We start from the raw sequence: 26,068 nt of genomic DNA, 5'->3' as shown, positions 1-26,068 counted from the left end.
TTACAGACTAATGCTTTGTTCATGCTTTAAAGGAAATAGAGTGATGAGAGGATAACTGGGGGAGGCTTGAGGTAACATGAGTTGAAATATACAGGGTGAGAATGAGTCAGCGGAGGGAAGGCAAAAGGCACAGCAAGTACAACAGCGGGGTGATGGGAAGGGCTTGACTTGTCTGAGAAAAAGCAAGTGTAGCTGGAAATGCCAAGGAGGAGAGTGGTGTGAGATGAAATTTGAAATGTATTAGGAACTAGAGTAAATACAGCTTTATAGACAGTGATTAGATTCTGTTCCTTGAGCTTAAAGGGAAACCGTGAGAGTTTAGAACGTGGATATAACATCTAATTTGTGAAATAACTCATTGGAAATATTTTACTAAACAGAGTGTTGGGTACATAGTGTTGATTGTCTTAACTACTTCATCATATTTTAAAACAAAACTTGGGCGACTGTATGAAAACCAGATCATAGGGGATTACAAGACAAGGAAATCAAGTTAAGAGGCTCCAGGTGAGTTGATAATGGCTTGGACTAGATAGTGGCAGTAGGAATGAAGAAGTGGATGAATTCAAGATAGATTTTTTTTTTTTTTTGAGACAGAGTCTCACTCTGTTGTTTGGGCTGGAGTGCTGTGGTGTCAGCTTAGCTCACATCAACCTCAAACTCCTGGGCTCAACCAATCCTTCTGCCTCAGCCTCCCTAGTAACTGGAACTACAGGCATGCACCACCATGCCCGGCTAATTTTTTCTATATATTTTTAGTTGACTAATTAATTTCTATTTTTTTTTTTTTTTTTTAGTAGAGACGGGGATCTCATTCTTGCTCAGGCTGGTTTCGAACTCCTGACCTTGAATGATCCTCCCGCCTTGGCCTCCCAGAGTGCTAGGATTACAGGCATGAGCCACCACGCCTGGCCCAAGATAGATTTTTAAAGACTGCGGGATTTGCTGATGGGTTGGATGTAGACGCTATGGACGACTGAAGAATTAAAATGACATTTAGTGAGATAGTGAATTGTGTGTGTGTGTGTGTGTGTGTGTGTGTGTGTGTGTGTGTGTGTGTGTGTTGGGGGACTGTTCAAGAGTTCCATTTTAGACATAAATAAGTTTGCAGTTCCTTGACATCCAGATGGAGATACCAAATAAGCAGTTGGCTATTAGTCCGGATCTCAGAGAGAGGTCCAAACTGGAAATATATATTTGGGAGGTCACCTTCATAGTTAAAGCCAGGAAATGGATAAAGCCTTCCAAGGAGTGCATGGAGAGACCTAGCCCTAGAGAACTCCAACATCAGAGGCTGGACCGAGCAATGAGGAAGAATGAGAAGAACTAAGAGCATGTATGGTGTCTGGGAAGTCAGGAAAAGAGACATCTGTGAGAACAAAATGAGACATTGGTTATCAGCCGGCCCAGGGCTCTGTGTGTTGGTTGCTAGCTGGGTCTAAGCTCAGCAACGACTACCCAATCCACCATCCACAAGCTCCCGCGCTCAGGCAGCTCCGCTCTTCCGCTTTCCCGGAATCCTCGGGGGCGACTCCGCGGTGGCCATCTTGACTGTGGGCAGCCAGCCGTGCGCCTGCGCGGTGGCTCCACCTGGTTGTCGCAGCCGAGGCACCGAGGTGAGAGGCTGGTGGGAGCCGGCGCCAAGATGACCCAGGCGGAGAAGGGAGACGCGGAGAATGGGAAAGAGAAGGGCGGGGAGAAGGAGAAGGAGCAGCGCGGCGTGAAGCGGCCCATCGTGCCCGCGCTGGTGCCGGAGTCGCTGCAGGAGGTGGGGCGCCGGGCACGGGTCTGGGTTGGGACCCCGCGCCTCGGCCTCGGTCCTCGCTTCCGGGCCGGGCGGCCGTCGGGCTGGGTCTGGCCCCTTCCTTGCAGGCCCCAGCCGCGGCGGGTGGTGCAGACGGGCGGTCTTTCCCCCGGGTCGGGTGCGCCGAGGCCGGCGAGGGAGCGCGGCAGGGCCCGGCGGGGTCTCCGCAGCGCCCAGCGGCCGCCGCCCGGAGGCTGGCTGTACGTGCTCGGCCCGGCTCGGAGCCCAGCTTCCGGCCATAAAGCGACGACAGTGATACCACCTACCTCCCAAGTGCTGAGAGGTTTAAACGGTCGCAGATAGAGTGTAGCACCAGGCTGGCTCAGAGGGAGCGTCAGCCTCTATTTGTTAAGGGATAGAGTTCGAAGTCCCAGGCTTTTTCCATTGTTAGGGAAATATCAGGTAATAGAAGTCATTTCAAGCTTAAAAGCAAGGAAAGGTAGACATTTGTCTAAATAGACTTTAAGAGCTTGTGTGTCAAAAACAACAAGATTAAGTCAAACTAGAAAAAATAATTTGCAGTAGGATGGCAGGTAAAGGCCTTTATACTTATACGCATGCCCCCCCCCCACGCCTTACTGATCAGTAAATCAGACATGAACATTCCCATAGGAAAACAGACAGAAGCAATGTACACTTCACAGAAGAAATAACGAGGTGTTGAATGCTCAGAATTTCACGTGGGACATCTCTGAGCCAGCTTCCTCACCCTAGATGGGTTAAGGACAATACCTCACTGGTAGGGCAGCTGTAAAGTGCATAGCACAGTGCTTGGCAGCGGGTGAGCTCCCAGTATGGTTATTACCGTTGCACAGGCCTGGTTTCTCCACCCATCTCATTAAGGGGGCAGGCAGACTGGCTGGTCTGTGAAGGCCTTGCCAGTTCCTACCTTCTAGGATTCTTCCAGGGTTGGGCATTGGGAAGGGAGAGCTCACAGTTGGGGAAGGAGCAACAGAGCTCAGCATGGTGTGGAATGGGCTAGTGCAGAGGGTGGTATTGGGCACTCACGGTGGGTACTTCCTCCAGCACTGACAGGGACAGTTTCTTCAAAGGAAGTGGCATCTGTACCAAGACCTGAATATTGGGAGCTAGTTAGGGAGGGGGAAATCTCATGGAAGAAGAACAGTGTGGAAGAGGCTTGGGCCAAGCTGATGTGGTGTTGGAAGCACAGCTGGTATATCAGGATGTCTGGAGTTGAGGGTAGGACTGGAGATCTTAGCAGGAGCTGTATCACGAGGGTCATGTAAGCTGAAGAGTCTGGCTGCTTCTGAAGGCACTGGAGAACTTACTGCAGTAAGAGCTAATGTTCTTTCTGGTGGCAGGCTCTGAGCTACATGATTAACTCCTTTAATCCTCACAATAACCTTGAGGCAGGAAATTCATCCAGAGCAAGGAAGTGGCAGCCTGAATTTGCAGCTAGATCTGTGAATCCAGAGCCTGGACCTTTAACCTCTATAGCAACATTTCCTTCAGTCACATTTCAGTCAGCTGTACAACACCCTTTGGTTTTTCCAGATGCTATGTGGCAGCTGTACTGTTTGCTTAATAACTGTTTTGCTCAGTCTTACCTTAAGCAGTAATATCCAGAAAATGATGTGTGGTATATACTGGCTAGGTTTTTTTTTCCTAATACATAAAATAAATAATATAATTATTAAAAAATATTTGTCCATACTTTGGGAAACCCCATTTACTCTCCTGGAGTTTCCTAATCAGTGTGCCATAGCCTGTGTGCCATTAGTGAGGTACAGGGATCCCTGAGGGCAAGTAGCCTCACCTGTTTACCCCAGTCTGTTGGACAGATCTTCTCTGCCACAGCACACAGAAGCTTGGGAAGTACTGCTCAACACCTTGCCACGTCAGAGTGATGCCGTCATCGTTCGATGCATACCTCCCAAGCTCCTGCATGCCATGTGCTGGCATAGAGTAGTGAACAAGACAGAAGTGGTTCTTTCTCACTGGAAGTTTATTGTCTGTTGCGAGGGCAGACAAATAATTATAAGAGTGATGAGTTATGACAAGAAGGAATGCTGTAAGATTGTATTGCAGGGGGGCCAGCAAACCTAGTCTGATGACACTTAACTTCAGACCTGAAAGGAGTAGTCAGATTTAGCAGGAAGAAGAAACACTGCAGGCAAAGGGAAGTGCGTATGGGAAGGCTCTGAAGTCAGTGAGTTAGAAATCAAGAGAAATCTGGATTGAGAGAATTAAAGAGACTGAAAAGGAAGTGGTACTAGAATGAGGCTGGAGAAGTAGACAGGGTCTTGATCTTGGAGTTTCTAGACTTCATCTTATTGGCAAGCACGGAAATGTTTCTAATGGAGACATGCTTAGAAGACACAAATTAGTTTGAGGGCAGGTAGAGTAGGTACTAAGGAGTCAGGCTGGAGTTGTGGTTCTCAGCAGAGGGATCTCTGTTCAGTCAGAGGCATTGTCAGAGTCCCTTTTCCCTACCGAAACTCTGGGCCCTTCAATAAGTTTGTGGTGAAGGTTCTCCCAAGTAATTGAGATTCTGCCCCTTTGAAAATTGTGGAGCTAGGCCGGGTGCAGTGACTCTCGCCTGTAATCCTAGCACTCTGGGAGGCTGAGGTGGGCAGATCGCTCAAGGTCAGGAATTGGAAACCAGCCTGAGCAAGAGCGAGACCCCTGTCTCTACTAAAAATAGAAAGAAATTAATTGGCCGACTAAAAATATATAGGAAAAATTAGCTGGGCATGGTAGCGCATGCCTGTAGTCCCAGCTACTCAGGAGGCTGAAGCAGAAGGATTGCTTGAGCTCAGGAGTTTGAGGTTGCTATGAGCTAAGGTTTGTGCCACAGCACTCTAGCCTGGGCAACAGAGTGAGACTCAGTCTCCAAAAAAAAAGCAAAAAAACTCCTGGGCTCAAACATTCCTCCTGCCTCAGTGTCCCCAGTAGCTGGGACTACAGGCATGTGCCATGATGCTTGGCTGATTTTTCTATTTGTAGTAGAGATGGGGTCTCACTCTTACTCAGGCTGGTCTCGAACTCCTGAGCTCAAGCGATCCTCCCATCCCAGTTTCCCAGAGTGCTAGGATTACAGGCATGAGCCACTGTACCCAGCCAAAACAAATATTTGTTGAGCTATGTACCATGAGTCAGATTAGGGAACACAGAAATACAAAATGAGTTTGTGTTCAGGTAGAGAGCAGTAATAGGATACCTCTCAAAAAACTCCCTTTACTGAATACCCTTAAGTCTGATAGTTATTATAGGAAACTAACTTCTTAGTTTAACTTGTACCTATATGTTATTTAATTTGTTATTTGCATATTTTTTACTAAGGTCACATGCCTATGTTTTATATTTACAGCAAATCCAGAGCAACTTCATTGTTGTCATACATCCAGGTTCAACAACTTTAAGGATTGGTCGAGCCACCGACACACTTCCTGCTGGCATTCCTCATGTCATTGCACGAAGACACAAACAACAAGGGCAGCCCCTATACAAGGACAATTGGCTCCTAAGGGAGGGACTAAATGTAAGTATGCAATGGAGGAGCTAGAGAGAAAGCCCAAGGTTATTTCCCCGGTAGGCTTAGACACTCAAATGTACTTAGGAGTCATGAATAAATATCTTCATAACTTTATGGTATTGTAAAATAACATCATTCAGGGTTACAAATACCATTTTTCATCAGAGCTAGTGATCTTAGATTGTAAAGAATTATTTATAACAAAAGTAAATCCATCAGGGTGAATTGGGTATTGATGAAGGTGATCTTTAATGAAGGTGATCTTAATGATCTTTAAGACGTAGAATTGTCACTTACAATAAAATGATATGTTGAGGTCTTTATTAACTGGCAGCCATCATACCTGTCCTGTTATTCTGTGTTAAAGAAAAAAATAAGTTTTAAATAAAAATGTAAGAATAATAAAAGTTTATAAAATTTTTAATTTTAAATTTATATTAAAAAAAAAACTGGCAGCTATATCTTCTCTTCCAGATACTTATGGTTTCAATCAAATTCATGTTTTAAATCTATTAGTAAATGGAATTGCTACAATAAGCACTTGCTACAATCTTAGGTCAAAACATAATTTTAAGGCAAAAAAATATATTTCCTTATAGTAAACATTTACTTTACCCTGTTTTATAGATGGTAATTAACAGGAAAATTTTTAGTGATAGGTGTTAAATCTCTATATTGTATCATAATCCACTTTTTTTTTTTTTGAGACAGAGTCTCGCTTGTTGCCCAGGCTAGAGTGAGTGCCGTGGCGTCAGCCTAGCTCACAGCAACCTCAAACTCCTGGGCTCCAGCAATCCTTCTGCCTCAGCCTCCCGAGTAGCTGGGACTACAGGCATGCGCCACCATGCCCAGCTAATTTTATATATATATACATTAGTTGGCCAATTAATTTCTTTCTATTTATAGTAGAGACGGGGTCTTGCTCTTGCTCAGGCTGGTTTCGAACTCCTGACCTCAAGCAATCCGCCCGCCTCAGCCTCCCAGAGTGCTAGGATTACAGGCGTGAGCCACCGCGCCCGGCTCATAATCCACTTTTAACTTTCAACTTTTAACTCAAGGATAGTTTCAGGAACTTAGAGTTTTTGTAATTCTGATAGTAAACCTTAAATTTCCATTTTTTAGCACAACTAGCAGACTAATTAAGTCCATTTGTAAGCTTAAATATAACTTGCCCATATAAGAGTCTATAATTCATTATATGTCTTTGGATCATACAATTCTACTTTAGGGAATAATTTTAAGGAATATAGATCAAAAGAAAACAATAACATTTCAAAGATATTTATGAATGTTTTCTTTATAATATCACAATAACTCAAATAATCAAAATAAAACATATGTGACATTGTTACAAAATTGTAGACATGAGAATTATATAGATGTATGGAAGAGTTTCTGAAATATTTTATTAAGTATTTTATATACTTTACAAATATAAAGTATGCTTTGATTAGTGTTGTGAAAAGTTTTACCAAATTTTTCAATCACTTGAGGTTATAGATTTTTGTAAATGGTTTATGGTGAGGATTCCTTTTTGACTTATTTATAATAAAAGATTACTTGGACTTCTTAAGATTAATACATATAACAAATATTAAGAAAGTGCTATTTGTTGATGAGGAAGCGTTTCCTAATGATGGGTTAAATTAGTATTAATAGTTTGCCAGATTGCTTTCTCTTTTCCCTAAATCCTTTTTACTGCTCATCTTTTTCTCTCCAGAAACCTGAAAGTAATGAACAAAGACAAAATGGCCTTAAAATGGTGGATCAAGCAATATGGTCTAAAAAGATGTCAAATGGTACAAGACGGATTCCTGTGTCCCCTGAACAGGTTCAGTCAACTCTTCAGATTTATTCTTCTACTACCACTGTTATAATGTCATTCACATGTTCTCCTTATATCAAATATGCAATATGAAATAAGATGAGATTTCCTTAAAAAGGAAGATAAACCCTTCCTGACTATTTATGGAATATCTGAATCATAAATGCTTAAGCAGGCCAAATAATTTATAAGGTGGTATTTCTTAAGGCAAATTGATGTAAATTTACACTGTACCTGAGAGTGTATAATTTCAGGATCTTGATGGGAAGCTATTTTTACTGCATTCTTCAGTTTAATGTGTTTAACCAATAGTATTAGAAATGGACATGAGTCTGGATTGTATATAAATTTGTGTTCAACTTCAGGCAGAGTATAGTGTTAATTTTGAACTGGCTGTGAATCGTAGCCTAGGGGTTAAAATTATGGAAACAAGATTGTGGAATTGTATCTGGTCTGGAAGAGAGAAGAGAAAAGGAGACTCTTATACTTACTGCCCCCCCTTCCTTGTATAAATTCAGATAATTTTTGATGATCTTTCTTTTCAGGCACGCTCCTACAATAAGCAGATGCGACCTGCAATTTTAGATCACTGTTCAGGAAATAAGTGGACAAACACATCTCATCACCCTGAGTATTTGGTAGGAGAAGAGGTAGGAAATTTCTTTACAATAATGAATGGAAGAAGAAAAACCTGATCCTCCTAAAATTCACTCTACCACTCAGTTCTAGTTGTTTCCTAGCATTCCATAACCCTACTTTGAGGATCAGATATCCACATTGACTTCTGAAAAGTTAGATACTTCACTCTCAGCATTTGGAACAGTCAGCTAGTGTTAATGATAATTTCGGGCCTAGGTTTTTGGATATGAATCCAGAAAACCCTGAGAAAGAGTTTTAACAATCCCCTCATCCTCCCTTCCCTCCTTTTCCAGGCCTTGTATGTTAATCCATTGGACTGTTATAATATTCACTGGCCTATCAGGAGAGGCCAGTTAAACATTCACTCAGGCCCGGGGGGCTCCCTTACAGCTGTTCTGGCAGATATTGAAGTAATATGGTCTCATGCAATACAAAAATACCTGGAAATCCCACTGAAAGATTTAAAGGTAAGCTAAAATTCTTAGTTATTTGGATTGCCTTTAAGATTCTTGGTCAATAAAAGTACACATTACTGAGTCATTTGTAATATAGTATCCTTCTTGAAGCATTCTTAGCTCTAAGGAGGATATCTTTTCTTCTTGACTTAATTCTTCTCTGGTGCTTTCTCTTTTTCTTACTGTTTCATTGTGTCTCTCTACTGCTCTAAAATTGCTAAACTTGCTTATGTTTATGCCTTCTTTCTGGACCTACTCAAATATATCCATTGTTTTATTTTTCCTTTCACAAGTTTTAAATGATTCCAAGGGGGGGGGAAAGTTAGCATTTTCTGTTTATTCATATAACTCAAAGGATAGCACAGAGGTTTGAGCTATTACTCTCGGTCTTTACCCACAGGTGCTACTCCTTTGGAAGGAATCCTTTCTAGTGACAAGTATGGTGAAATTTGACTTGAGTGTTAACCCTTTTGTCTTTTTTTTCTTGTTTTTAGTATTATAGATGTATCTTGCTAATTCCTGACATCTATAATAAACAGCATGTGAAAGAACTAGTGAATATGATACTAATGAAGATGGGTTTTTCAGGTATGTTTGATTTCCAGTGAAACCTGCTTTAAATGAATTTCTTTCTCCTTTTCAATGACAAAGTTCATCTAATTCACTGATTTATTTAAATGGTTGTCCTGAAAGGATCAGCATTGCTAAGACTCTTGCCCAGTGGCTCCAGGCTCCTGACGTTAGCTGATTATTTGTTTTAGGATCTTTACTGCTGTGCGATTACTTGTCTGCGTTTTTTTTCCTTCAGGAATCGTGGTCCATCAGGAGTCTGTGTGTGCCACCTTTGGAAGTGGCTTAAGCAGCACTTGTGTTGTAGATGTTGGGGATCAGAAAACAAGTGTCTGCTGTGTGGAAGATGGAGTGTCTCATCGGAACACTCGGTAAGGAACGTGGGAGCTGGCACTCCCCCGTCCTCTCCCCTCACAGTCTTTTCAACTGTAAATCATCACAAGTTAGAAATCGTAAGGAATTGTGTATTCAAAAGTCTCGTGGGAAACCAGCAAGATTGTGGAAATGCAAATTGTAGCCAGGATAAAACAAACAATTTTACCCTTCCTATTGGAATTTTTTAATAGGGATTCACATCAGCAGCTCCTGAAAATCCTGGTATGTGTTGTGTGGTGGTTTAGAAAACATTAGCTTCATATCTTTTGCTGTGGTTTGGCATAGAGATACTGATCACACCCTCACAGCAAAGCTTTAGTTAGGTGAGTCATGTGGAAGAAAATAGGTTTTGTTCAGGTCTGACTTCTCTAACTAGCTAAAGTATCTGCCTTTCTCATTGTAACGGTGCTGAGGGAGTGGCGAGCAACTTTATGATGATACGCAAGTTAACCATCAGGAGCAGATTTGCTGCTTGTCCTTCCTGGGGCAAGCCTGACACAAGTAAGCATACTCAGGTAGTGCAACTATAGTTTCTTTGCAGCATTTTGTGCTTTTGATAAGGCTTCTTCCTGCCTCTTGAGGATGCTTTAATTTTTCCTGTCCCCCACATCAGGTAGTTTGAATCTCAAGGTATAGAAACAAATTTCAAAGAGGACCCAAACGGTTTGTGAAAAGTTATTCTGCTACCTCCCACCCTGAGTCACAATGCATTCTAAAACTCAGTATGAGTTATTTTGGCTCGTCCATTGTTTGAATTATTTAATGTCTATTATACTCAAAGTGTGGAGAAAATGCTAGACCCAGGATTCCTACTGCTAAAGTAATAACAGCAGTGGTCTTTCCAAATTGTAGAAACTTTCAGTTAGTGGATAGTTTTCTCTAAGCTTTTCTTGAAACTTACTGTGTTGCGCTGTGCCTACTAGAGTTCTTGAAACACCCTTTGTACCTTCTTAACCAACAGATTGACCATCTGCTCTTTTCTCTGAACTCTAGGCTCTGTCTGGCATATGGGGGATCTGATGTGTCAAGGTGTTTTTACTGGCTGATGCAGCGAGCTGGGTTTCCTTACAGAGAATGCCAGTTAACAAATAAAATGGACTGCCTTCTTCTGCAGCACCTTAAAGAAACTTTTTGTCATTTAGATCAGGTGGGAGCAAAATCAATATTGCTGATTATTTTTGTTTCTAGGAAAAATTTAAGATATTTAAAAGATACTTTAAAAAGGTAACAATATTATGTTACCCTTTCAATCCAAGTTAGTAAATCTTTGAAGCTAAAGCTCTTAAGGACTGAGAGCTTTTTGGTAAGATCAGAGTGGTGAAGATGTGTCTCAGGTTCTAGAAAACACACCTTGTTTTTTTCGGAAAGAGTTAAGCAAATTTCTCTCTCTAGGAGTCTGATTATTCTCATAAAATATGAAGATAAACTTTTAGGTGTAATGAATATAGCTGGTAAATATATAGGTACAACATGTAATTAAATGTTAATTTGAAGTACTTTCTTAGTATTATGAACAGTAAGTATTTAATCATTATTATACATGGATTGCCACCATTTTTGCTTTTTGTTTTAGACTTTTTAAAACTTTTTTCAGGTAATATAATTCTAAATTTTAAAAATGTTGAGAAAGACACTGTAAATTTCCCAGTTATGAGGAAATTTGCTTATTGATTTGGGTCATTGCTTATATTAATACATATTGACAATGAAGAAAACAAAATGCAAATAGTGGAAATTTCAGAAATGTTAAATAGGGAAGCAATAATTGAACTCTTGTTTTATTTTTTTATTTATTTATTTATTTATTTATTTTTGAGACAGAGTCTCGCTTTGTTGCTCAGGCTAGAGAGAGTGCCGTGGCGTCAGCCTAGCTCACTCCTGGGCTCCAGTGATCCTCCTGCCTCAGCCTCCCGAGTAGCTGGGACTACAGGCATGCGCCACCATGCCCGGCTAATTTTTTCTATATATATTAGTTGGCCAATTAATTTCTTTCTATTTATAGTAGGGACAAGGTCTCGTTCTTGCTGGTTTCGAATTCCTGACCTCGAGCAATCCACCCGCCTCAGCCTCCCAGAGTGCTAGGATTACAGGCGTGAGCCACAGCACCCAGGCGAACTCTTGTTTTATTAAGTTACACTGAGAGTGTTAAAAAAATTGTAGGGTGGGCTGGATGTGGTGGCTCACACCCATAATCCCACACTTTGGGAAGCCATGGCAGGAGGATCACTGGAGGCCAGGAGTTCCAGACTAGCCTGGACAATAGTAGTGAGACCTTATCTCTACAAAAAATAAAAAACAAAAATTAGTTGTGTGTGGTGGTATACACCTATAGTCGCTACTCAGGAGGATTCCTTGAACCCAGAAGTTTGAGGCTGCAGTGAGTTATGATGGTGTCACTGCACTTTAGCCTGGGCAACAGAGTGAGACTCTGTCTCTAGAAAAAAAAAAATTGTAGGGTTGCCTTTTTATAATTGATATGTAGATAATGGAGAAGCTTGAGCATAATTTGAAGAGTTTACATGCATTCTTACTGATTCACTGACAGCATCTTTTCCCGGAATCAGGACATCTCTGGGCTTCAGGACCATGAGTTTCAGATTCGACATCCAGATTCTCCTGCCCTACTTTACCAGTTTCGATTAGGAGATGAAAAACTCCAGGTAACATATAGGTATATATTTCCATGGGTAGAAAGAAAGCCATCCAGGTTCAATCAAACTGAGTATAAATACTTGCTGGAAACATTGTGAGGTCAGAACATAAACGGGTTGTAGATTATCCACCAAACCAACCATTTAAGCCACTCACAGGGAACAGATTAAAATAGGTAATGAGGAACATCTTAGCTGTTATGTGAGGAGTTGTTAGAGAGGCCCCATTCTTTTTTTTGTTTTTTAAATGAGCAGGGGCCATGCTCTTCTGTATTATTTTAGTGTTTTATGTTTTAGTATATGTGCTGCTGAAGCGAGCACGAGAGGCCCCATTCTTATTAGGAAATTATAAACTAGGTAATGAAGCACTTGCTTTACATTTGCTCGTGAGATTTCTCTCATATGGTGTCGTGGCACCCATTTATTTGGATGCTGAGTGAGGTCTGGCCTGCTGTGCACTGAAGAAATAGTGCCACCCTGCAGAGGGCGTGCTGCTCTGTCTGACTTACAGACTCTGATCTGCCAGGTTTGTTTTTGGAACAAAATACAGTGGGATGGTTTTTTCAGGAGGGAATACCTTTTGTTGATCACTCTTTTCCTTCCATTCACAGGCTCCAATGGCTTTGTTTTACCCAGCAACTTTTGGAATTGTGGGACAGAAGATGATGACTTTGCAGCACAGATCCCAGGGCGATCCTGAGGACCCTCACGATGAGCAGTACCTTCTGGCCACTCAGAGCAAGCAGGAACAGGTCCATAGCCATTCTGGTGGGAAAGCAAGACAGTTTTGTCCCTGAAGGAGAAGTTTTGTCAGAATTATTAGATCATTGCAATCACCGCAGTCTTCCAGCATACCAACACTGATGCTGCTTTTAGAAGTGGAGAAGAATGGAGGTCTGAATTTATAATCTGGATGACAGGTTTCTCTGTTCAGACATTAACCTAATTTTCCAATCGCCAGTCCTTATATTTAAAAGCTAACTTAATGAAGACACTTTCCTTTTGGCGTGTATTATTTAATGACACTATGTACTTCTCAATATCCAGTGGTATTTTTGGTAAATATCACCTATTTTTTAACTATGTGAAAGGTGTGTGGCATAGGCAAAGAGCTAAATTCCTTTGTTGACAGCTGATCTGAGTAATAGGATGTCTGGTGCCCTGGTGTAAGGGCACAAACAAAGCTCTTATCTCCTAATGAAATAGCAGCAGCTTGTGATGAAGAATAGACTTTTCTAGTCTTTATCCCTGCCCTAGAGGCAAGCATGAAGTGGATAGATAGGATCTGAAAACAAGGATTCCATAACAGCCACTGGCCCATGAAGCCCCCTGAATATTCTACTTAAAAACTCAGTTTAAGGGGAAGAAAGTCTATCTATGTTGACATTTCAACCTTAAAATCCAAGCAGTGATGATAAGGTTCTGAGAGACCTACTCTGCCTGCCAGATTGCTTTGGAATTGTCAGAGCATCCTCATTTTCTATACACTACCTCTCTCATTCCCAAGTTGTCTGGTAATGAACACTAAGCAGTTGTTATATACTATGGTGGCTTTTACTTTATAGTAGTGTATAGAAGTGGGGTAGGGATGGGTAGGGTTTAGCTAGACAACATCAACAGTGTTCTGTTGTAGTCATACCATTTACCTGACTGTCTTTTTGATTGATTTAGTCTGCAAAAGCTACTGCTGACCGAAAGTCTGCATCCAAACCCATTGGATTTGAAGATCTTCGTGGCCAGTCCTCTGATCTTCCAGAAAGACTTCATTCCCAAGAGGTGGATTTGGGGTCCTCCCAGGGAGACTGCCTGATGGCTGGCAATGATTCTGAGGAGGCCCTCACTGCACTGATGTCCAGAAAGACTGCCATCTCACTGTTTGAAGGGAAAGCCCTGGGCCTGGACAAAGCCATCCTTCACAGCATAGACTGCTGTTGTAAGCACATCTGGGGAGATTGGGAGACAGCAGTGTATGAGCTAGCAATTAGATGATTGGTTTAGCCTAGCGTATAGTTGTGCAGTGTAGCATGTTTGTTGAAAAACTACCAAACAGCTACCCTGCACCTGCTTTGACAGGTGTTGGGAATACAGTAATGAAATAGAATTGGTTCCTGGCCTCATTGAGCATATAGCCTAGTGGAGGAGACCAAAATAAGGCTGATTATTACACAAATGTGAAATTACAACTAAGGAAGATGCAACAAAGTTGAGCTAAAGGGTACTGACTGAGAGCTTCTGATTGAGGGAGTTAGTAAGGGATCTTTACTTCCTAGGGGGAGTTATGGGGGGAAGGACGCAGTGAAGCCTTCCTTAAGGACAAGCCCCTTGAGAGAGACCTGTGTGTGAGGGGAGTTGGTGGGCACAGGTGGGGTGGTGTTCCAGGCAGAGGAGGAAGCGTATGAAGGCCAGTGTGTCTCAGAAGCAGGGGTGGGGATGAGGCTAGAGAAGTGGGTGAGGACCACCCCACAACTCTACATTGGATTTTGTCTGCTCCCTTAAAGATTTTGGTCTTAATCCTGTGAGTAGCAGGGTGTGGAGTGTGCAGCGTGCTCACATTTCTGCTTTGCCAGGTTCCTCCGGCTGCAGTGTTTGAGGGTGGTTGGAGGAAGATCTTTGAGAAGGCTATTGCAGTTGACCAAGCAAGAGATGATGGTGGCTTAGCCTAGAGTCGGGGGTGTGGAGAAAAGGTATGGAAGGAATATCACTGTCTTTTCAGCATCTGATGATACCAAAAAGAAGATGTACAGCTCCATCCTAGTGGTGGGAGGTGGTTTGATGTTTCATAAAGCTCAAGAGTTTCTGCAACACAGAATTCTCAATAAAATGCCACCTTCATTCAGACGAATTATTGAAAATGTGGAAGTGATCACAAGGCCTAAGGTGTGTTGTTTCATGGTATAAGTTGGACTGTATGCAAACGAAACCAGCAAGGATTATTTCTAATTGTTATGTTGTATGTGGACAAATAAAATCCAGGAGGCATGGGCTTATGTCTGGGGAGTTCTTAAAGGCTTGGGGCAAGTGGAAGAACTACTTCCAGTGGGTCACAGATGTGGTAGAAGGAGCTCTGGCCTGTGGGGCCTGGATTTCTGCTTCTCTTCCCCGCCATGCTCCCCACACTTTTCTTAAAGGACCAGGTGGGGCCGGGGGAAGACTGCCCTGTCAGCCAGAACAGCTCCATTTTAGTCTTTCATTTATATCAAGGATCCCTGGACCAGATGATTTTTAAGGATCTTGAACTATCCTGAAGGCTTGAACTATCTTGAAAAGAAAGATAAGCCCAGGAATTTAGAAAAATTGTGTTTGTATTTCATTAAATTTCACAATTCCTGGAAATGTTATTTCTTTTTAATCCTGAGGGAGGGATTTTGAGGATATATTTATTCTACTCAAACTTTAAAATAAGTTACTTCTTTATATATGTTGCTGCCTACAGGACCTTAACTATTTGTGGAATAGTAGTGAATAGTAGCATCTTCAGTAATAAAAATTTAAAAGTTTTCTTGTCAGTTGAAACAGAAGGATGTCTGTAACTAAGAGTCCTGCTATCTTTAATGCAGTTTGAAACTTGGCCTACTAGGTATTGGCTCAGCAGGGGTTTTCTAGCGTTCACATTCAAGTATATGATTAAGTATAATATATGTCTTGTCTGCTTAGGGTGAAATATCTTTACCGCCTTTCTAGGACATGGATCCCAGGCTCATTGCATGGAAAGGAGGGGCAGTGCTGGCTTGTTTGGACACAACACAGGAACTGTGGATTTATCAGCGAGAGTGGCAGCGCTTTGGTGTCCGCATGCTGCGGGAGCGGGCTGCTTTTGTATGGTGAAATGGGAGGAAAGGTCACTGTTGACAACCAGAAACAAGCCTCTTGGTATAAAAGACTCTTACAGAATATACATATTTTAAATTATTGATCTAGATGCTTAAGTTTCATGGAAAATAAATGAATTTCAAATTCATATGGAGGACATGACATTGGTTTGAAATCATAAGCTACTTTTATAGTCAGGGCATGTGGGAATAAATATGAACTTAATTTTCAGTTATAAACTCACCTGTCCCTTTCCTAGGGTCTAATGAACTTCCCAGGAATGTGAAATGTTGGTGTGGAATGTTCTCACACGGCGGAGCCCTTCATTTAAGTTGACTTCTGAGTGTCATCAGCAGGCTCATGCAGCCACGAGGGGTAGCCTCTGACTTGTGAGAACTCTCTGGTCATGCCATTTTCCCTCTTGAATAGCAGTCAGAATCTAAAGTTGTCTGAGTTACATGCACCTGTAATGTGACTCATGTGTCCTCTTGGAATCCCAAATAGGAAAAAGAAAAGTTTAGGGGCTTTTGTTTTTGTGTTGGGTTACAAAAAAGAATGGGACCCACTCAAGTCTAGATTTCTAGAGTTAAAGATTTAAAGTTGGGCTGACTGGGTGAGCTTTGGGGAAAAAACTCAATTATTTGGCCCCAACAGAAAAGCTGAAAAATCTCTTTTCCTTCTTAAAGCCAAATAGAAATGATGTAGGTATCATTTAGAGTTGTTAGCTTGTGCTGATAAACTAGGTGACTGCTGTAATGACTACTGACTTAATCATCAGCTCCCCAGTTTTTCTTTGCTTGAAGAAGCCGATGAAAGTTTTTGGAGTTCATTATGTTCAGTAAGATCAGCTGACCTTCACCTGTAAGCATCCTGGTCAAAGTGTAGTACAGGCAGCTGTTACTGCTGGTGCCCAGGCCTGGTGAGGAAGGGGAAGAGAAGGCATTATCCAGAGACAGGAGCCAGTCAGTGAGCGCAGCGCAGGCGCTCAGAGACCTGGGAGGACCACAGGATGCTGATTTCTGCCACTTGGTGCCAGGCATCTGCCTCCACCATCCCACTTATCAAGACTGGAGGCAGGTGAGACTGGGGCAAAGACAAGAGCAGGGACAGAGAAGAGATGGAAGTAAGAATGGAATATAGGCCGGGCGCGGTGGCTCACGCCTGTAATCCTAGCACTCTGGGAGACCGAGGCGGGCAGATTGCTCGAGGGCAGGAGTTCGAAACCAGCCTGAGCAAGAGCAAGACCCCGTCTCTACTATAAATAGAAAGAAATTAATTGGCCAACTAATATATATATAGAAAAAATTAGCTGGATATGGGGATGCATGCCTGTAGTCCCAGCTACTCGGGAGGCTGAGGCAGGAGGATCGCTTGAGCCCAGGAATTTGAGGTTGCTGTGAGCTAGGCTGATGCCATGGCACTTACTCTAGCCTGGGCAACAAAGTGAGACTCTGTCTCAAAAAAAAAAAAAAAAAAGAATGGAATATAGGAAAAAGTCTTTGGATGTGGAGAAACGCTGCTACTGGAACATTTTGCATGGATAGGAGTATCTTCTGTAACTGCTGAGTAGGTCAGAAACAAGTGAGAATCCACCAGTTTAACAAAATAATTTTAACCATCTAATACTATTTGGGATATGTGCCTTCAATTTGAAAATTGTATGTTTTTATTTACTTTTTAAATTTTTTAATGAAATAATTTTATAGATTATTGATTTTTATTTATATTCCTGGGCTATTTCAACACAATTTAGTATTGGCTACCTATTTTCAAAAACATAATAATGTATTTCTGTTTATAATAGTTTTTCACCTAACAGCATATTGCTCTTGTAACTGGTAGATGTTAATTCAAAGGAAGTTGGTTTCTGGTCAAATTCTTTTATCAGCACTTGCAAGTGCTGTGAAAACTGATCATAACAAGTAATTGAGTTTTACCACATTAAATAATGCCTTAGCTGTTACTAAGTATCTGCTTGTGAAACTGGACATGCTAAGTTTGCACTTTATGCTTGTTTTGGTTTTCACTTTAACAGTCATCCATCTGAAAGTAATCCATATTCCAGAACAGATTCAGTATCGTACTGTGAAATAAGCATTCCCGGAAAGAGATATTTGCTAATATTAATATAATGTGCCCTCTGCATTAAGAAAAATATCCTTTTAGAAAAATTAAAAATTGGGAAGACTTTTTTAAAAAACCACATATCTCTATATTCTATGGTGGTTTCTGCTTTTTATTTAAGTAAACCATTTTAATAACTCATTTATAAAAGATTACTTCAAGAGGTCTAACTTTCAACTTAAGAATTATTTATATTTTGAATGTGAAAGATTACATAATAACCAAGAAACTCTGACACATAGTTAATAGGTAACTTTGGGCAAAAGTAGATAGCAGGTTTACAGGTAATATATTTTGATGTTCACGTTAAAAGTCCACCTGTAGAAGAGACAGGATGTGAATCCAGTTTGGAGAGGGACGGTCCTGTGCAAATACCAGGTAATACAAGTGGTTACACATAACACTAGATCATCTGGTCAGTAAAGATAGGTTCAGTTTGCTTATTCCCTACTTTTGTCACCTTAAAAATATAAAGATTTTTACATGTAATAGATTTTTCACTTAAGCTGCTGAGTGAATTAGTGAGGGCTTCTTAAATTTAATATTCATTAATTAAACTTAGAATATTATAAAGCTAAACAGTACTACCTGCGGTTGCAATGCATGTACTAGCAAGACAACATTGGTTGGAAGATGCTTTTTATTGCTGCATTTTCAGAATGGTCATAGTTTTCAATTATAACTTTTTGATTTGTAGGTATGAAAATGATTTTAGCTTTATAATTATAAATTTAGTTTAAATTCTTAATGCTACACTAGTTGGCAATATTTGTAACAAGAATTTTATTGGCATAAAATGTTTTAACTAGTAGACTACTTGCAGGCTGTGTAGTATACTTCAGGATCATCACAAATGCTTGTTTTGTGATGATCCTGAAGGAAGGCTTCAAGGTCTCTTTGCTTCTCATGGGTGGGCTACAAGGAAAAGCAGCCATTGTGGCAGGCTTGTGACCTTTTCCCCACTGACACATGCTGCTTGACACGGAGAAGTTCTGAGCAGAAAGCGGTGGCATCCTTCATGAGGCGGTACTGGGGGCAGACGCTGAGAGCACTGTAGTCATCTTTGGGATCAGCCTCTCCAAAGTAGACCGCCACGTATTTGTGCAGATGCGTGTGGCGTCTGAGATCACTGCAGAAAAGGTTAAAGGCAAGGGGGAACAGGTCTTGCGGGTTCTCACTGAGGCTGCCCTCGCTCTTGCCACAGGTACCGTCACATGGGGCGTTGATGTCATTGGAAAGAATGAAGACTACTTTATCTGCTGTGTGCTTCTGAGTGGTAAGCCACTGCACTGGACCCATCTCTGCTATTTTCTTTTTCTGCCACTTTTCAAGGATGACCTCACTTCTGCAATGGTTTCGAAGAAATTCAGTGAAGTAACAAACTGTGTGATGGAAACATATTTCAGATGGGTAAATCACAAGAACCTTAACGGTGGGCAGTAACGTGGTAGCAGAAAAGGAAGTCGTCTGGATCTTCTCTGTAGGGGGAAGAAAAGCATTTGTTATCTGTGAACGACAAACAGCAAGCTTCTGCTCTGTGTAAACCATCACTGACAATTGTTCCCTTGCTAGAGAATGTCAGCTGAGCACCAGGCATCTTGATACTTCCTAACAGGAAAAACATCCCTGATGTTCCTTTTGAACATATCACTGGAAACACACTGATCCTTAACACACTTGACTGCCACAAAAAATTTCTTTTCTAGGGGCCACGGTGTTTATTATGAAAATAGAATAAAAACTTCTAAAACAAAATGCTCCTTTCTAATTTAATGAAAAATAGGTTATTTTTTATTGTTTTCTGTGCGTGAGTTATATGCAACTTGAAAAATAGTTCACATCACTCCCAAGGTGAAGAGACGAGTGAGTATGCTTCACAAGGCCCCAGGCTCAAAACTAGTGTGATTTAAATACAATTCACATGGCAGTTAATGTGTTAAACTTTAAAAATCAGTCCCCTTATTTACGCCTTATCTTTTCAAATAAATTCATAGAAACTGTTTGGGTTTAAGGTACTTTGTTTAAGGTATGTAGTTATAAATTCAGTATTTTTAATGCTCTATGTAAACATGGACACTTGACCTTTGCACTTCATATCACACTTTGAGTTAACTCAGTACTTGTTTGTACCGTCTTTTACCTGTAGGTGGTAGAGTTTCTTTATAGTTCCATAAAGTTAAGTGATATCCCATGTCAGCCCCTGAAACCTACCTAGAATTCTATCCTATACGGTGTTGTAAAACAGAAACTCTGTATAAAACTACTGTAATTAATACAGATCAAACAACATTCCCTAAAGATAAGTATTCTTGAGTAAAAATGCCACATAGCTTTCTTAGCTTAGAAAGAACATGGAGTTAATCTTATTCTATCTACATTGTCACAAATGACTGAAAGTGCATGTACATTTCTTTTCTATGTCTAGAGAAAAGGAGAAGTTTTTAATGAGTCTTCTTTTAGCTGTGCATCTATATAAATCTATATAAATATGACTTCTGTATGCAAATACTTAATGTTTTAGAGTTGGCAAAGACCTTAGAGAGTACAGGTGAGGCTTGAGCAAATGCAGGGGTCAGGAGTGCCAGCGCTCTCCCCTCCATGCACTTGAAAGTTCATATGTAACTTCTGGCCCCCCCAAAACTTTACTCTTACTAATAGCCTACTGTTGACTTACCAATAACATACACAGTTGCTTAACACATACTTTGTGTACCATATATATTACATGCCGTGTTCTTATGATAAAGCTAGAGAAACATGTTATTAAAATCATGAGGAAAAAATATATTTACTATTAAGTGGGAATGGGTCATCATAAAGGTCTTCATGCCCATATGGAGCAGCTGAACAGGAGGCGGCCTCGGGCTGGCCGTGCTGCGCCCGGGTGGCAGGGCAGCAGAGGTGGAGGAGGTGGGAGGGGAGGCAGGAGAGGGAGGCACACTCGGGCACTTTATGGAAATGCATCATAATTTCTGGCCTTTTTGCTTTTCCATTTCTCTAGAAATGTTTCTGTGTGGCATCAATCCTACCGTTTGTTTTTGTCTTGGTGCCTGTACATAGAAGGGTCCATGTTGTGAAGGAAGTCAAAAGCAGTCTTGAATGATTGGAATCCTTCTGCCAGACTAACGTCAGTTTGTTTTCTCACTGTTTCGTCTGCGTCTTCTTTCTTACCGTGTGGCGCTGTCAGAAGCGCTCGTCTCCGTCAGGCCGTCCTCTGCTACTTCCCCGGGGTGTCTGTCGGCTCTTACGCTTCTCAGCTTCCATGTCTTGAAACCCTTCACCTCCATGGCCCCAACTTGCTGCCATGCCCACAGCCCTTTCGTGATTTCCTTGATTGACTCAGTCGTAGATCCTATAAAGTCATGCATAACATCGGGACAGAGTTTTCTTCAGCAGAAATGTATTGTTTCTGGCCCGCTGGCTCTCACAGCTTTTAGTGCGACAACAGTGGCATCTTTAATGGTGCGATCCTTCCAGACCCTCACACGTGCTCTCTCGGGGCTCTCCTCCAGAGTGCTGGCAGTCCTTTCCATGGAGCACGGTGTGTAATGGGCCTTAACGGTCCTTAGGACCCCTGATCTAGAAGCTGAGCTCGAAACGCTGCGTTTGCAGGCAGGTAGACCACTTTGATGCTTTTGGTATTGAACTCACAGGGTTCTGGGTGGCCAGGGGCATTTTACAATATCCAAAGCACTTTAAAACGCAGACCCTTACTGGCCGGGTACTTCCTGACTTCAGGGACAAAGCATTGATGGAACCAACCTAGAAAAAGGGTTTTCGTCATCCAGGCTTGTTGTACAACCAAAAAACTGGCAGTCAGTGTTTATCTTTTCCCTTCAAGGCTCAGGATTGGCAGCTTTATAGATAAAAGCAGTCCTGATCATAAACCCAACTGCATTTGTGCAAACCAGTAGAGTTAGTCCCTTCCTTCCTGCCTTAAATCCTGGTGCTCACTTCTCTTCCTTACTAATAAATGTCCTTTGTAGCATTTTTTTTTTCCAGAATAGGTTACTTTTGTCTGCATTAAAAACCCGTTCAAGAAGATACCCTTTCTCCTCAATGATGTTTCTTAATGGTGTCTGGGAACTTCTGTGCTGCCTCTTGGTTGGCAGAAGCTGCTTCTGTTATGTTGACGTTTTTTTTAAAGCCAAATTTCTTTCTAAAATTATTAAATATCCTTTGCTGGAATTAAATTCTCCAGCTTCAGAACCTTCACTTTCCTTTTGCCTTAAGTTGTCTTATAATGACCTTGCTTTTTCACAAACCATATTAGAATCTATAGGTGTGCCTTTCTTACAGCAATTTTGCACCCACATAAAAGCTGCATTTTCAGTACCAGATAAGAAGGTATTTCACAAAAAGTACAAGCTTTTCACACCTGCTGGCACCACAGCTGGACTAATTTCTTTTTCTTTCTTTCTTTTTTTTTTTAAACAATGGTCCTTATTTATGCTGGATTCATTATCTTGAAATGGTGAGCAACTGCAGTTGCAGGCCTTACTCTACCATACATATCAAGCAGTTCACCTTTTTCTTGTAATGTCATGACTTTTCTCTGCTTCTTGGAAGCACTTCTAGAATCACTAGTGGCACTTGGTGTGGGTGTTATTCAAGGTTTACAGTATTGCACTCAACATGAAAAACATGCAAGAACCACTGGAGATCACACTTTTTACTGTGATATGCAATTTGCTGGACAGATAAACTGCTGACATCGAGATGATTAGCATCACATGATGTTTTAAACTGACAACACTTGAGCTCACTGCAATAGCAACAGGAGGTGGCTACGAAATTATTACAGTAGAACAATATATACTGCAGTTAACTTTATGCAGTTAATACTGCATCTCTATGTTTGTTTACAGTTTCAACTATGAACGGTGCCATATATGGTCTGTATGTATGTACGTTTTGATAAATTTTTGCTTTTTATAATTTATGTGTATTTTATGGTAGTGAATGATAAAATAGATTTATATCTACATATATTTTATGCATTCATGACATACCTAACCTTTTAAAAGTTTTTTTCAATATTTATAGGCTATGCAGTTTGTCTATTTCAAATTGTTGCAACTCTCCAAAAAACTTTCTAGTATTAATATATTTACTGAAGAAAATTCACATATAAGTGGACCTATGTGGTTCTTTCCTGTGCTGTTCAAGGGTTAACTGTATATGAATCCAAGAATGTTTTTCTTACACCTCAGAAAAGCTATTTTTAAAAATTAGGGAGGAGGGTGGAGCAAGATGGCGGACGAATAACACCCCCAGAGTGTCTCTGCAGAAAAGACAGATTCTAGCAGAAATAAGAGGAAAGAAGCAAGAAGACGAGCATACAGCGGACGAGGGCCGGAAGGAGGGGTACCTGAGACCCCGGGAGACTCCACGGGAGGAGGCTGCGGAGGAGAACTGGAGGCTGAGACCACCGGAGCAGCCTGGAGACCAGCGGCAAGGGTAGGTGGATTTGCTGTTTCCCCTCCCCTGCATTTGGGACTGCTGGTGGGCTCCCCAGTGGGTGGAGAGACCTACGGACATCAGCCCAGAGACGGCCGCCACCAGCCAGCGGTGAGCCTGTAGCAGACGTGGCACCAGGTTCCCAACTTCCTCCGGGCACCTCTGTGTGCAGACCCGAGCCGCGAGGCAGGCGCCATATTGCCTCCTCCTCCCCTCCACCGACCCTACCCGCGGCTGCCCAGAGAGACAATACAGCCACCAGCCAGAGGCACCTCCAGGGAACGGGACCTTCCCTTTTGGGACCCTACAGCTGACTCAGGGAAACTCAGACTGTGAGCTCCCTACCCGCCCGCCCTCCCAGGTGCTGCTGGCACCGTGTTCCCAGGAGAACGGTGCCGACTCAGAGGCTGAGAGACATAGACCCAGCTTGGGCTCCCTGTGGGTGAATTGGGACCGGAAATCCTCTCCCTGGTGGGGATACAGTTTGAACTCTGGGACCCAGAGTTCGGAACTGGAGACCAGATCCCCTGCACCGAAGGCTAGCATTGCCCGGGGCACAGAAGGGTTATACATGAACAGCCTACTGAGGTGTGTGTGCCTCCAGGGGCAGATCAGGGTCCTAGAGGGCAACCCTCCTCCCAGGAGGAGATCGTGCGCCCAACCCAGGTGGCGTTCCTGTGAAGGGAACCTCCCTGCCGGCATCACAGTCTGGGGAGGCCTGGTGGCTTGTGGTCTGGCCTGCTGCCAGAGGCCCAGGAGTAGCTGCGGAGTTGGGGAGGGTGGAAAGAAGCGAGGCCCGCTCCAGACTGTGGGTCTCAGACAGCCCCACCCCCACACCCAGACTTTCTGGCTGAGCAGGACCATTCCAGCCCCTCCCTGACAGCTTTCCCTGGAAGCAGAGAACAGAACTTTGACCCCTGCTAACGGCCTGAGGGCAGGCTTACCCAACCCAACTCCGCCCAGAAGAAGAGCTGATAACAGGACACAAAATCAACAGCATAGCCTGTTCCTCCAAGCAAACGCCACCTACTGACAGGGACGGCATCTTGCACAGCCTTTCCACGGCGCCCACTGACTCAATATACAGGGAGTGGTCCAATTTCACCCACAGACACCACCTAACGCCTGAGAAACTAAACAAGGTGTGTGAATACCCAAACAATAACTTAAGGAAAGAAACAACAACTGATCGACATGGGAAGAAATCAGCGAAAGAACTCAGGAAATATGAAGAACCAAACGGAAAACACACCCCCAAAGAGGAGCACCAGCCCCCTAGAAACGGACACCAACCAAAATCAGGCAACCAATATGACAGAAGAGGAATTTCGTATGTGGATCATAAGAACACTCACCGAGCTGAAACAACAACTCAATAACCAACACAAAGAAACCACAAAAAGCCTCCAGGATATGGGAAAAGAAATAGACACAATGAAGAAAAGTGTAACCGAACTCCTGGAAATGAAGAATCAATTCAAGGAACTACAAAATACAGTGGAAAGTCTCAAGAACAGGGTAGATGAAACAGAAGAAAGAATCTCAGAGCTTGAAGATAACACCCTCCAATTAAATAAATCAGTCACAGAAATAGAGCAGAGAAACAAGAGAAAAGAGCAAAGCCTACAAGAGCTGTGGGATTATGTGAAGAAACCTAATGTGAGGGTTATAGGCTTACAAGAAGGGGAAGAAGACAACACTCAAGGGTTGGACAAGCTGTTTGAAGATATAATAGAGGAAAATTTCCCAGGCCTTGCTCAAAATCTTGATATACAAGTTCAAGAAGCTCAGAGGACCCCTGGGAGATTCAATGCAAACAGGAAGTCGTCACAACATGCAGTCATCAGATTGACCAAAGTATCAACCAAAGAGGCCCTTCTAAGAGCTGTAAGACAAAAGAAGCAAGTAACATACAAGGGAAAGCCAATTCGAATAACATCAGACTTCTCTAATGAGACCTTACAAGCAAGGAGAGACTGGGGCCCCATTCTCACTCTTTTGAAACAAAACAATGCCCAGCCTAGAATATTATTCCCTGCAAAACTAAGCTTCGTATATGAAGGAGAAATAAAAACATTCTGAGACAAGCAAAGGCTCAGAGAATTCACCAAGACAAGACCAGCCCTACAAGAAGTACTTAAAACAGCGTTACGTACGGAACATCATAATAATAACCCAGGAATAAAAAAACAACCAAAACCCAAAGATATTAAAGGCCAGATATTACAATGGCTCAAGACAGAACTCATAGCAACAACATCCAACCCAACAGAATGAACAGTAATCTACCTTACCTATCAGTTCTCTCAATAAATGTGAATGGCTTAAACTCTCCATTCAAGAGACATAGGCTGGCTGAATGGATAAGAAAATACAGGCCAAGTATATGCTGTCTTCAGGAAACACATCTAACCTGCAAGGATGCATATAGACTAAAAATAAAAGGGTGGAGATCAATATTCCAAGCAAATAGAAGCCAAAAGAAGGCTGGTGTGGCAGTTCTAATTTCAGACGATTTAGTTTTTAAACCAACAAAAGTAGTGAAAGACAAAGAGAGTCATTATATAATGGTGAAGGGCACAGTTCAACAAGAAGAGATAACAATTTTAAATATATATGCACCCAACTTAGGTGCACCCAGATTCATAAAGCAAACCTTACTGGAGCTAAGCAAATGGATTAATAGCAACTCCATAATCGCCGGAGATTTCAACACCCCACTGACGGCAGGAGACAGATCCTCCAAACAGAAAATTAATAAAGAAATAATGGACTTAAACAAAACTCTAGAACAATTGGGTCTGACTGACATTTACAGAACATTCTACCCAAAATCCACTTAATATACGTTCTTCTCAT

At 42.0% G+C, this 26,068-nt stretch overlaps 2 protein-coding genes across 5 annotated transcripts in view; one reads left to right on the top strand and one right to left on the bottom strand.

Annotated features, from left to right (window-relative positions):
- The first annotated feature begins 1,548 nt into the window (after nt 1-1,548).
- ACTR8 (actin related protein 8) lies at nt 1,549-19,504 on the top strand. 4 transcript variants are annotated; one of them, XM_012771623.3, is made up of 14 exons: nt 1,571-1,768; nt 5,136-5,306; nt 7,021-7,131; nt 7,671-7,775; nt 8,058-8,231; nt 8,714-8,807; nt 9,028-9,160; nt 10,158-10,311; nt 11,729-11,824; nt 12,427-12,567; nt 13,487-13,748; nt 14,529-14,692; nt 15,497-15,685; nt 18,954-19,504. In XM_012771623.3, exons 1-13 carry the CDS (start codon nt 1,646-1,648, stop codon nt 15,638-15,640), a joined length of 1,872 nt encoding a protein of 623 aa, XP_012627077.1. In that variant the 5' UTR covers nt 1,571-1,645; the 3' UTR covers nt 15,641-15,685; nt 18,954-19,504. The 4 variants fall into 4 exon arrangements, with proteins under 4 accessions (XP_075864751.1, XP_075864747.1, XP_012627077.1 ...); XM_076008636.1 differs by having other exon boundaries at nt 1,549-1,616; nt 15,497-19,504; XM_076008632.1 differs by lacking the exon at nt 18,954-19,504 and having other exon boundaries at nt 1,570-1,768; nt 15,470-15,599.
- IL17RB (interleukin 17 receptor B) overlaps nt 18,514-26,068 on the bottom strand; it is a 24,036-nt gene continuing 16,481 nt past the window's right edge. The window contains exon 11 of the mRNA XM_012771629.3: nt 18,514-19,227. Within this exon, the coding sequence (XP_012627083.3) occupies nt 18,665-19,227 (563 nt within the window). The 3' untranslated portion in view covers nt 18,514-18,664. The remainder of the gene's footprint in view (nt 19,228-26,068) is intronic.

This window comes from Microcebus murinus, chromosome 1, assembly GCF_040939455.1.
Source record: "Microcebus murinus isolate Inina chromosome 1, M.murinus_Inina_mat1.0, whole genome shotgun sequence".
In the NCBI taxonomy this organism is placed as follows: Eukaryota; Metazoa; Chordata; class Mammalia; order Primates; family Cheirogaleidae; genus Microcebus; species Microcebus murinus.
The sequence above is the reverse complement of the archived record's forward strand: the minus strand, read 5'-3'. Positions and strand labels throughout refer to the sequence as shown.

Coding starts and splice junctions, on each gene's coding strand:
- ACTR8 (XM_012771623.3), top strand. CDS start 1,646: ATGACCCAGGCGGAGAAGGGAGACGCGGAGAATGGGAAAGAGAAGGGC. Junction 7,776..8,057: donor AGTATTTGGTAGGAGAAGAG/GTAGGAAATTTC, acceptor CTCCTTTTCCAG/GCCTTGTATGTTAATCCATT. Junction 13,749..14,528: donor TCACAGCATAGACTGCTGTT/GTAAGCACATCT, acceptor CTGTCTTTTCAG/CATCTGATGATACCAAAAAG.